At 35.8% G+C, this 13400-nt stretch overlaps 1 protein-coding gene across 1 annotated transcript in view; it reads right to left on the reverse strand.

The window, feature by feature from the left end:
• Nucleotides 1-13400, reverse strand: part of DMD (dystrophin) — a 2044437-nt gene that overhangs the window by 646798 nt on the left and 1384239 nt on the right. Inside the window, exon 50 of the mRNA XM_025371836.1 lies at nucleotides 1004-1236. Within this exon, the coding sequence (XP_025227621.1) occupies nucleotides 1004-1236 (233 nt within the window). The remainder of the gene's footprint in view (nucleotides 1-1003; nucleotides 1237-13400) is intronic.

Here is a 13400-nt window from a genome sequence, read left to right on the forward strand (position 1 = left end):
AGTCATCATTTGCAAATGGCACTGAATTCAGGTCTTCTGTATTCAAGCCCAAGGCCTTTAAATGCTGGTTGTTTACTATCAAATTACTTTATTCCTACTGAATTGCTGAAATTTATTTTACAAAGAAATTCCCCTTACTCTGTCTGCCTCACTTCTTGTTTTTTCAAAAGGTAGTACTTTAATACCTAAATACCTTCAGCACAACTTCCTATTTCTTTAGAAAGACTTGAAAGCTGTTACAAGTGAAAAAACTTTATAACAATTCCAAAATTATTTTTCTTAACCATTCACATATATAAAAGATGTATAGTATATTTGATCTAGTTACGTAAACCATATTTACATAAATATATTCTAATGCTTCTAGTTGATGTCATAATTTTATCAAATGGATTACACTGAGGCTGAAAAATGAACTATTTGTATTAAAAACACATTCATTTGAACATGGCATTGCATAAATGCCAACATTAAGATCTAGGGTATTTTAAAATATCTTATGTTTTGTTACTTTTCTCTTTTTAATTTATATCTCTCTTTCAATAATCCTTATCACTGGAGGAGGAAAATTGGCACAGACAACTTAGAAGAGAGGATAATAATCAATTTCCAGACTATTATATTTGACTCTGCAATATGTTGGGCTGCATAGTGCCAAAACAAACAGTTTAAATGTAAATAGCTCCGTTGAGTGATTTATTTGGTATAAAACAGATTTTTAAAATACCAGGTTGTTTAGTAAATTTAACTCAGCCAACTATTCTTGTAAGGTTTCTGCTTTTTTTGTATATTTCCTTTTTAATGTATGGCTACTTTTGTTAATTGCATTAATTTATATCCTTGATTATACTTAAGCTGAACAGTGAGAGTAATGTGTGTTTGCTAAGAGAGAAACAGTTGCCTAAGAACTGGTGGGAAATGGTCTAGGAGAGTAAAGTGATTGGTGGAAAATCTTCATTTTAAAGAAAAACTTCTGCCAACTTTTATCATTTTTTTCTCATACCTTCTGCTTGATGATCATCTCGTTGATATCCTCAAGGTCACCCACCATCACCCTCTGTGATTTTATAACTCGACCAAGCAGAGAAAGCCAGTCGGTAAGTTCTGTCCAAGCCCGGTTGAAATCTGCCAGAGCAGGTACCTCCAACATCAAGGAAGATGGCATTTCTAGTTTGGAGATGGCAGTTTCCTTAGTAACCACAGGTTGTGTCACCAGAGTAACAGTCTGACTAGGAGCTAAAATATTTTGGGTTTTTTGCAAAAAGGAAAAAAGAAGAAAAAGAAAAATTAGAAACACAAGCTAAAGAGCCAATTCCAATAACAATAAGTCAAATTTAATTGAAGAGTAACAATTTGAGCCAAACTCTTATTCATGACATTCTATATCTTTTTCTAACAATGTGGATACTTTGTTCAGCAATACATGGTAGAAAATTAAAAGATTCAATCTTTTCATTAATATACATTTAACACTTTTTTTAAAAAATGATTTTGCTCATTCTCGTGCCTGGACAAGTAATTTAAGTTAAATAAGTCTTCTCAATAACAATAATATACATTGCGGAAGTGGTGAAGAAAACAAAAGTTTTCAGACCTTGCCAGGGGAATAAATTTTACTTATTTTTTTTCATTCAAGGGGAAAAAAAGGCAAAACAAGATGGGATAAGATCTTCTTTCTGACTTAAAATTCCCTTGAACAGGAAGTAAATTAATTCAGAGCTGGACCCTAGGGAAATCAAAGTCAATGAAATGTTCTTGTCTTAGCTCTGTATTTTATACTGGGAGCAGTTTATCATATTTTTTTCTTTTTATTTCAAATTGTTAGTAAACTGGCTAGCAGCGAAGAAAAACCGAGAGACAATATTTTCTTAAAAATGAGAGCTAGTTCTTCTATTTAGACATGAAACACTGTTTCAAAGTCGTTAAATAAATTGTAATATGAATAGTGTTGGACACTGTAGAGCAAGTCAGCCTATGATAATGGTTAAGATGTATAGTACTAGAATCAAAATGCTTGGTAGACAATCCTACTCTCTGCCTTAGGAACTCTGGGACCTTGGTTAAGCCACATAACCTCTCTAAGTTTCAGCTGTAACATTTGTTCAACACTAGCAGTAAGCAAGGCAAAGTGGGAAGCATTTTTCATATATTTACCTTAAAAGAGGAATAATAATAGGGTAAATGTCATAAGGGCAGTTGTGTAGATTCAATGAGTAGTACAAGCAACACATGTATGACAATGCCAGAAACAACAGCATAATCATCATCACAATAATATTATTACAGCACCTGACACTATAGTAGGTAATCAATAATGTTAGGTATTAATGTTTTTATAAACATTTGGCTAGTAAGAAACACAGTGATGAACAACTGTGGTGAAAAACTGGAGATAAGTCCCCAAAATGTGAAATACTTCGGGAGTAGTCAGTCAAAGGTCTCTGTGTGGCCCTATATTGATTGAAAAGGGCTGAACTTGCTGGTGTGAATTCATACTAAATACCAACACACAGCTGGGTTATCAGAGGTGAGTGGTGAGGGGAAGGAATACCTAATCAAGTTTATAGACAATGAACTCAGGAGCATAATATAACCAGAAGATTGGTGGCAAAATTATCGGACTATGTAGTTCGGAATAAAAGGTTTCAAGGAAAGCTGCAAAAGACATCTCAACAGGAGACTCAGAGTCATGGACAACTAGTGAACTATTCTAAGAACACTAAAAAAAAAAAAAAAATGAGACATTGAATTTTCATTCTGAGGTAGCCATTCATTAATTTTTATGGCCATGTAACTGTGTTTTTAAGGTTGTCTCCTCATTAGAGAAGAAGATGAGTAGAATAGAAGAATGTTTCTTGTCTTTCAAGCTTCTCAGGGACACTAACAGTTTTCTGTGAATGAAGGAACTAATATTGATCAATGCAGACAGAAAAAAATAGTGTTTTAAGTATCAGATAGAATAAAGAAATTTATGTCAAGAAATAATGATTCAAAGGCAGTAACACTGAGGCGATAAAGAAAAAATTGTGTTTCTCAAAGCTATCTGACTACTCTGAGGCTCTTTCTAGAAAGAATTAAATGTAATGTAAAGAAAGAATAGCGTTTTGTGTCACAGTCCAGGAGAAGAAATCATGGAAGCAAACAAGATCTAGAAATCTTAAAAGGGATTCCAGGAAAGGAGCTAAATATCCAGAGAGGATGCATGTGTGAGGATGAAAAGAGAGCTAAATTAAAATATCACTGTAGGAACTAACTGCAGAACACCAGGCTGACTGGCAAATGTGGATGGAGTGTTCCTAAAATAGATACACAATGTATACGGAGGCAATATACAGCAGTTTAGGAGGATTTCAAGCTTATGGGAAGTGTCAGAAAATGCTTTTTTAAAAAGTGACTTATTGAAAATTTGACCCTCAAATGAGAGCAGAAACAAGAGATTTTTTTTTTTTTCTCCAGACTTACTTCTGACCATGAAAGAAGTACCTAATTAGGTGGAAATGATCATGTCACACTAAATTTCAATAGAGTGGAGGATGAGGAAGTAGAAAATTATCAGACTTCAACAAGCAGACCACTGTTTCCTGAAAAGCACGTTTGGAAAAAGACAGAAAAGAAGAAGGAAAGAAGGAAGGAAGTCAGGAAGTCAGGGAGGGAGGGAGGAAATAAGGAGGAAGGGAGGGTGTGAGGGAATCAATTGAAAAGCAAGGCAAGACAAGGCAGGAAGGCAGGAAGGCAGGAAGGAAGGAAGGCAGGAAGGAAGGAAGGAAGGAAGGAAGGAAGGAAGGAAGGAAGTCAGGAAGTCAAGCAGTCAGGGAAGGAAGGAGGAAGGAAGAGAGGGAGGGAGTCTATTGAAAAGCAAGACCAGGGCCTGAGACTCAAAAAGGGAGGATGGTTCATGATGACTAAATATGCCACTGGGATAATAAATTAGAGGACACATATTCAGAGGAAGATGGAGAGGTCTAGCAATGCAGCCATCTCTGCACCAGTCATGGGCAGATAATCTCATCTATAGACCCATCAGGCCAGTATTTCTGATCTCCTCTTCTCCAGCATTTACCACCTGAAGAACATCTGTACACAGCTGGGAAAGGGAGGGGAAACCGTATCAGACTTTTTTACTGCTCTATCTCTTGCATCTTGCACATGTCCTGGAGTATAGGAGGTGCTCAATTGATTCCTTTTGAATCTAAAAAAAAAAAAAAATCAATGTGCAGTAAGCTCTTTAGCGAACTTAGAGGTCTTCTACATACAATGAGTACCAAAATTTAACAACCACCCATTAGACTGGAAGAATGGAGGCTAGAACACAAAACCTGCCTAGGTTTTTACCAGTTAGGTGATTTTAGCTATTTTCACAAGAAGAAGATAAAGGAGGAAGACCCACTGCTTGGGGCAGACAATGAAAGATCAAATATTAAAGAGAGAAAATATAGCCAGTCAATTTATTCGCCCCCAACCCCACACACATACATTTTTTTCTATCGAAGGGAGAAAAGCAGGAAATTGCTCTGAATCAGAAAGCAGGGTGTAGAATATTTAGGCTTTCTAGGACCAGATTGCTGTATTTGAATCCTTGCTCTATTTTTTTTTGTAGCTGTGTAACTATAGTCAGATGACTTAACCTCTCTGAATCTCCATTTACTCCTCTGTAAAATGGCGATTATAACAGTACTTCCTTCATAGACAATTGGCCTTACTATTTCCTAAATAGACAGTCTTGGGAAAGTAATGTTCACTGACATTGGAGGCATCTTGAGCCAAGAAATTATACTATGCCTGCTACACTGAACATCTTGACCCTCAAGAGTTTTCACTTGTGTAACTATGAAAACAGTACCCATCTAATGGAATTGTGTCACGGATTTTATGACACGATACATGTAAGTCACCTCCTAGGATTGTTTTGACTGTAAGTACACTATGTGGACTTTTTTCTTCCTCTTTTCCCTGTGTTTCTCACACAATGGTTATTGGCTCCTCATGTTCTACATTCGTATGGGATTTTATGCTCTGTACTCTGAACCAGACTTGATACTCCAGCCTTACCTCTCTCCATTCTTTCCAGGCTCCTCCACACCCATGTGTATTCTGCATTCTCTCATGAGTACAGGCCATTTCAAACCTTGTGCCCTTTCATATTCTTTCTATACTTCTTGAAAACTTTTCTCTCCTGTTTCCAGACAAAAATCTCATTTTCTCTTTAAATGCCAACTCTAGATTTCTATGTTTTGGGGAGGATCAGAATAAGAAGTGTGTAACTAAAATATCTCTATGAGGAACAGAATTATACCTTTCTTGTGGGTCCTAAACACTTTTTAGTCTTTAGCATTTTCTTACTTAAATCTAGTTATCACTAGGAAAGACAAAATCTTGCACCACTATTAGGTTTTAGAGGATTTTGAAAGTGTCTAGAGGATAGCCGATAGTAGTTGAGAGTTGTTTTCTAAAGTCAGAAACTTTGGGTCTCAAGGAATATACTTTAAAACATAAAGTAGCAAGAGGCTAATCTTCATAGACCTCTCACACATTAGAGCCAATTCTGTTCAGAAAAACATTACTTAAAATATTTTATGTTTTCTAAAAAGACTTGCCTCTAGGTTCATGCATGCATATATTTTTTCATTTTTTAATCAAAGTGTTTCAAAGGAGAAGTTTTGAGGTCCTGAAAAAAATTATCTTTTTTTTTTTTTTTTTTTTTTTTGAGATGGAGTATTGCTCTGTTGCCAGGCTGGAGTGCAGTGGTGTGATCTCAGCTCACTGCAACCTCTGCCTCACGGGTTCAAGCGATTCCCCTGCCTCAGCCTCCCGAGTATCTGGGACTGCAGGCATTTTCCACCATGACCGGCTAATTTTTTGTATTTTAGTAGAGATGGAGTTTCGCCATGTTGGCCAGGATGGATTCAATCTCCTGACCTCGTGATCCGCCCGCCTCGGCCTCCCAAAATGCTAGTATTATAGGCATGAGCCACCGCGCCTGGCCTATTTATCTCATTTTATTACACATATCACATTGATTCTTATTGCACTTTCAGATGCCTTTACCTCTATCTAACACATATGAGGTTCCTTCTTTTCCACCATGTCATAGTATTAGAAATATATGCAAATCACCCTTTTCAGTGAAGTGTAGGCTGGTCAGATCTGTTACTGGTTTCGCAGAGTCTGAGTAACCTGTTCATAGTTCTAAGGGTCAGGCAGGGTCATATTGTTGTGCCAAGGATATTTCCTGTTAACTCGACATTTTAAAAGACTGAAAGAGGATTTGTTTTGCTAAGAGCGCCTGAACCCATAATCTAGAATGGGTAAAGAGTTAGGATATATAAACTATTACACAGAATTTTCAATGATGTTCTGGGCTGGGTCTCCAGTTGTCATCCCTAAGGAGCATGGGAAATGGCTTCCCCTCCAGCTGGTGGAAATCCTTTCCTCTGTACCCTATTTAACCTTAACCCCAAGTCTGATCATGCCTGGGTGTTCACCCCTTGCCTTATGCCCCTATTTTGGGTTACAAGAAGCTGGCTCTGGGATTCGCTGGCTCATATATCAGCCTCTCTAACCATCTCAGAGACTAAGGGTATTCTTCTCAAGTCCACCAGAGGAATTGTCCTTTCCTGCCTAGGGTCCTTACTGAAAATAGTCTTTCTGATGTTATGCTATGAAAGGTTCCTCCAGTAACAGATTTGGGTGGGTCTTGTTTGTTTTTTTGCTAAATCACCTTATGCCAGAAACCAGATGTATTACAATGTACAAAATTAAACTGTATATCTAGGTAGACAGATAGATACACACATTGTATGCATGTGTGTGTGGGTGTGGGTGTGTCTGAAGAGAGACAGAGACAGAGCAAGAGAGAGAGAGGGCATCTGAATAGTCTGAGGACATACTATGTAACATAATACCTTTCTCATGCATTCATTAGAAAATTAAAATGACTCTACTAAAATTGTGATTTTCCCTCCATAAGCAGACAGAAAATCAAGCTCAAAATAGCTGAAATGAATTGAGTTTGGTACACCAGAATGGTAGCATGAATAACGGTAGGTGTAATATACTATTGCAAACCACAGCTTTGCTCTGAGTATTTTGTTAATTAAAAGGTGTTGGCTTTAGGAAGGAACTCTTATTTTTTTCAAGTGTTTGAAGAACATTTCTCTAGTCTGAAAATTTAATTGGTTTCAGGAGTACATGATTAGTCAGACTAACAGCTTTACTTAGAGCTTTAAAGGGGCTACTAAATCTTTTAAAACAAACACACAATGTGTTTGGCATATTTCCTTTGAAGTATTCACACGTGGTTTTCCTGTAATTCACAGGTCTCCTTTGGTTGATAAGAAAGCAAGAAGCACATACTCTATTTCTAGCTTTATTGAATGTGGGTAACTTTTTTTGTTTGCTTTATTTTTATATTTGAAAAATCACTCAACTTACAAAATAAGTTATTGGAGTTATTGGACTCACATTAACAATTCTATGAGGGAATATCTAAAAAGTGCTGTTAAATATTCCCTTCCTCCTTATCATTCCATGTCAACAGAGGACAGCAACGTTATATGTGGTCAAATTGCATTACTATTTAATACTATGGGGAATAGGAAAGATTGTTAGCAACTTCCATTTACTAGTAGATAAAATAACTCTCCTCCATGTAAGCAATATTGGAGAATATTTTCTTTTTGAATATTTGAAAGGATGGCATGTGGATTAATGAATTACTTAAGAGTTCAAGAGAACTTCTTAAGAAAATTTGAAGTTATGTCTAGATTCAGAGAAAGAACAATCTATTGTGTAGGTAAGGAAGAATTTCACATCTTCCCTCTAAATATTTACAGTCTGCACATACAAGTTGGAAAATTAGAAACCAACACTATGAACACATAAACACTTATTTTTGTCTGCATTCTTTTCTGTCATTCTAAAGAGTAAATAAAATATATGACACATCTATCATCAATAATTCTCATTTTAGAAAAATAAATGCTTGCACTCTATATAGGCAAGGCCAGAGTACCAGAACTCAAGGATTCATGATTACTATTTGTATTTCTGGATTTCAGAAAAAAAATGCTAAGTTTGGGAGCCATGGATTTTAAAAGTTTAATGGTGCTATTCGCTTACATTTTAATAGATTATTTCTTGCTATTAAAAATATGATCCAAATAAATATTTGCTACTATTTATAAGTAAGATAAATTACCACCAACACTGCCATCACCCCCATCATTTACTCAGTGATTCTTATGTGCCAGGCAAGGTTCTTCATAAACCCTCTTTTATTTCACCTTTAACGAACAATCTTCAGGGTAGGTGTTATCATCTCCCTTTTACCAAGGTAACGAAACTTGTTCAGGATCTCACATTAACAAGTGATGTTTCCAAGACAATGTGCTTAACCACTGCACATATTTCTAAGAATCATAGGACATCAGGCATCTTTCTTACATGTCTCATTCAATATGCAATAATTGTTAATCACTGAAATACTTCTGATTCTAAGAGCTATAGCTTATAATATATGGTACCCATGAAATATATCTAATATCCATTTTAATTTGGGAGAGAAGATTATTTGATATAGCTATAAAAATATGGATTGTAACAATCAAGCACATCTAGCATCCACTCACAACTTAAATATTACCCTTGAGAAATATCTCCAACCTGACTTTAAACATATATCTTTCCTTCACTAATTTGAATAGAGAAATAATCATTGTCTTTTCCTGTTTTAGTTTGCATCATTTAAGTGCCCTTCTATAACTAACATTATATGAATTAATCTACATGCACTCAGTGAAAAGCAGGGTTTCTCAATCTCAGCACTATTAACAGTTTGTCCCAGATAATTCTTTGTCGTGAGTGGCTGTCCTGTGCATTGTAGGATCTGAATTGCTTGTCAGTATCCCTGGCCAGAGCTCCCTCCTAGATGTACAACCAAAAATGCCTCCTGACATTACCAAATTCCTCCTGAGGAAAGAAAAATTGCTTATGGTTGAGAATGTCTCAATTAAAAGAATTTTCCATCTCTCCCTATATACTAACCTCTCATATAGCTGCTTAGAATTTGTGCTGGACATCATTTATGCCTATCCAAGTTTGTTTTCTCTCATTTCTCAGAAGTAGAAATTAAGAGAAGTTGTTAGGGGCTTCTACTTTCCCACATGATACTGGGCAGGCACTGAAGAAACACTAAACAACAAACTTATGGCTGCCAATGAATAATAAACAATATGACACAGGAAGTATCTTAATGACAAAAATGACAGCATCTCTGCCAGAGAGTAAATGTCCACAGATTCTCTTCTTGCATCTACACTTTTGTCAAGAGATATTCCAGATTCTCCCATCAAGAGCTGTAGTCTATTTCTCCACACCTTGAATATGGATTGGTCAAGTCACTTGTTTCGGCTAATGAGGTGTCAGCAAACATGACGTAAGCAGAAGTTTAAAAATGTTTGGGTGTTGGGCTATGCTTGGAACCCTTCCACCACTATGGAACTATGCTAGCCTGATGAATAATTACAGTCAAGTGATCCTGTCACCCACACTGTCTCAACTTATAACCAAAAAGTTATACCAGGCATTTGAATGCCACATGTGGTCATCAACTACCAGCTGACCATGAGTGCATGAATGAGCACAGCTGAGTCTAGCAAAAGAATCACCTTGATGAACCAAACCCCAAGCAGAATCAAGAATCATGAGCTAAAAAAAATAATGATTCTTATTTTAAGTCTCTACATTTGGGGTAGCTTGTTACACAGCAACAGATAGCTGATACAGCATCCATTTTAACCTATTAAACACTTGTACGCAAAACATGATTTAAAATTCCCTTCCCATTACCACAGAAATTAAAAGAAAAATGCTTATCCAGCAGAGAGAATGCAGCTGGGAAAGAGAGAGTCTTTAAGTTAAAATGTGGAATGGAATTCCACAGAGAATGGAAGATTCACATAGTCAGTCTATAAGGCCAATAAATCAGGCAGCCAGCATTTGATAGGATATTTGAAGAAAGTAACAGTTTTAGCAGAAATTCACTATTAGTGCACGAAGAGCTTTGTATGTGGAAAAAGTAGAGTATGTAATAATAAGAGCCAAGGAGTAGGCAGCCCAGTGCAGAAGACGAGGGAAGAAAAAGCCAGATGAAACCATAATAAAGACCATGCTATTGATGAAGGGTGGTCATCAATTGCAAAACTGATATCGGAATAAAATCCATATAACCATTTGAGTATAACCAGTTAGAGAACATTGTGTAGTTCTTATTACAGAAAATACACTGCTATTCTACCAAAATTCTGAGCACCTTAAAAAATTCCTGAATTAAATCATTTATTCTGATTTAGGTTTTCTACAGAATTCAGTCTAAATATCGTATTTGTTTGGGAGAGCTACATTTTTACCTTAAGTAGCAAAATAATTAGCAATGTGTTTTGAAAGTTGTTATATAATGAATAAGATCCTCTACCATGTGTCAGGCCCTCACAAGCCTCATCCACCAGAGGAGATGACAAACTATTTGATGTAATTATCAGAATCATCTTTTCCTTCCTTACAAAACCAAAGGTCTAACAAATAACAGAGTCTCAATCAAAATTTGTTGTTGTTTTCACAATTAGAATGAGGTGCAAGTTGCAGTGTACTAAGCAGAGTCCTCGGTGTAATCTCACTCTCTCTCTAAATATATATATGCATATGTATATACAGTCTAAATATATATATTTCGAGAGAGACAGGGAAGTTATACAAATTAATATAACAGAGTTATATAACTCTGATTTACAGTTTCCTCAGAGTTTCAATCTAGAACTTCATCAGGGAGAAAAAAGACAGAGGAACCATTAGTGCAATGTAAATGGAACAATATTAAATAGTCTTAAAATGTAGATAGACTCTTTTCTTTTGAATCAATTATAATATATTTGCACAAAATTTGGACAGCATAAAAATGCCGTTTTACTATCACAAGAACAGAAAACCAAACACCGCATGTTCTCACTCATAGGTGGGAACTGAACAATGAGATCACTTGGACTCGGGAAGGGGAACATCACACACCGGGGCCTATCATGGGGAGGGGGGAGGGGGGAGGGATTGCATTGGAAGTTATACCTGATGTAAATGACGAGTTGATGGGTGCAGCACACCAACAAGGCACAAGTATACATATGTAACAAACCTGCACGTTATGCACATGTACCCTACAACTTACAGTATAATAATAATAAATAAATTAAAAAAAAAAAAAAAAAATTAAATGAAAAACTGCATATCAATAAAAATAACAAAAAGCTATGTAATGTATATGTCACTGTTCAACTTTGCACTGGCCTATGCTCTTTATGATAATTTATTGAGCCACATATTTGTGTACTTTTCTATAAATATTTCAATAAACTTCTAAAATGTAAAAAAAAAAAAAAAAAAAAAATGCCGTTTTAGTCATTTTCTCCACTGGTTCTTCACCATACCACTCTGGTGTGGATAGGGAAAACATGATTACTATCAATTTATAGAACAGGAAACTAAATTCAGATAAATTAAAATACTTCTTCAAGATCAACATTTAGTAAATTAGATAAAAGGCTCTGAGCAATCTGTATTTTAAGAAGAAAGGCTCTGAGGTGAGTAATTAATAAGGAATTCATCAAAAACAATTAACTTGATTTAAAAATGGGCAAGGATTTAAATAGACATTTCTCCAAAGAAAATATATATACAGCCAACAAGCATCTGAAAAGATACTCAACATCATCAATCATCAGGGAAATGCAAATGAAAAATAAAAACCACAATGAGATATTACCTCACAACCATGAGGATGACCATGATCATAAACAGAAAATAACATATGTTGGCAAGGATGTGGAGAAATTGAAACACTTCTACATTGTTGGTGGGAATGTAAAAAGGTGTAGCCACTATGGAAAACAGTATGGAGGTTCCTCAAAAAATAAAAATGAAAATAGAATTATCATATAATCTAGCAATCCCATTTCTGGGTGTACAGATGGGCCCCAACTTACTAAGGTCTAACCTGTAATTTTTGGACTTTACAATGGTGTGAAAGCGATATGTACTCATTAAGAAACCATACTTCAAATTTTGAATTTTGATCTTTTCTAGGGCTAGTAATACGCAATATGATACTCTCTTCTAGAAGATATTGGGTTGCAGCAGTAAGCCAAATCTTCCATTAAACCACGTCATCATGAGGATAAATAATTGATACTCTACAATGTACTGTGTGTTGCCAAATGATTTTGCCCAGATGTAGGTTAATCCACATGTTCTGATCATATTTAAAGTAGGCTAGGCTAAACTATGATGTTTGGTAGGTTAGCTATATTAAATTAATTTTTGACATGATATTTTCAACTTACGGGCTGATTGGGATGTAATCCCAGTGTAAATCAATGAACATCTGTATATCCAAAAGAATTAAAAACAGTATCTAAAAGAGATATTTGCACACTCGTATTAACTGTGGCATTATTCACAATAGCCAAAAATTGAAGTAACTAAAAGGTCCATTGATTGATAAAATGGATTTAAAAATGTAGTATAGGACACAATGGAATATTACTCGGCCACAAAAAAGAAGGAAATCCTTTCATATGCTACAACATAGGTGTACCTTGAAGACATTATGCTAAGTGAAATAAGCCAGTCATAAAATGACAAATATTGCATGCTTCCATTTATATGATATATCTAAAGTAGTCAAACTCTTTAGAAACAGAAAGTAGAATGGTCGTATTGCCAGTGCTGGGGTACAGGGAGCAATGGGAGCTCTTCAATGGGTTTGGAGTTTTGGATTTGAGAGATGAAAACATTCTAGAGATTTGTTGAATAACAATGTACATATCTCATCTCTGACACCATATCTCATCTCTGACACCATATCTCTGGTCTATATACGTAATAGTTTGTTTTTAATACATAGAAGTAATATGATTTTTTCAGGCATTCGATAATAGAATATTTTTTAAAGTTAATTATACGCCAGGTGCTGTGGCTCATTCCTGTACTCCTAGCACTTTGGGAGGTTGAGGTGGTGGCACACCTGAGGTCAGGAGTTCAAGGCCAACCTGACCATTATGGTGAAACCCTGTCTCTGCTAAAAGTACAAAATTAGCCAGGTGTGGTGGCGCATGCCTGTAATCCCAGTTACTTGGGAGGCGGAGGCAGGAGAATTGCTTGAACCTAGGAGGCGGAGGTTGCAGTGAGCCGAGATCATGCCATTGCACTCTAGCCTGGGAGACAAAGCAAGACTGGGTCTCAAAAAAGAAAAAAAAAGTTAATTATGTATTGGTATCACATGTTACATAATTCAATTGAATAACAAATGACACAAAGTATGCAGAGGATTGTTGGCATATTTATTGTTGAAGGGC

The sequence above is a fragment of the Theropithecus gelada genome, chromosome X (genome assembly GCF_003255815.1).
Source record: "Theropithecus gelada isolate Dixy chromosome X, Tgel_1.0, whole genome shotgun sequence".
Lineage (NCBI taxonomy): Eukaryota > Metazoa > Chordata > Mammalia > Primates > Cercopithecidae > Theropithecus > Theropithecus gelada.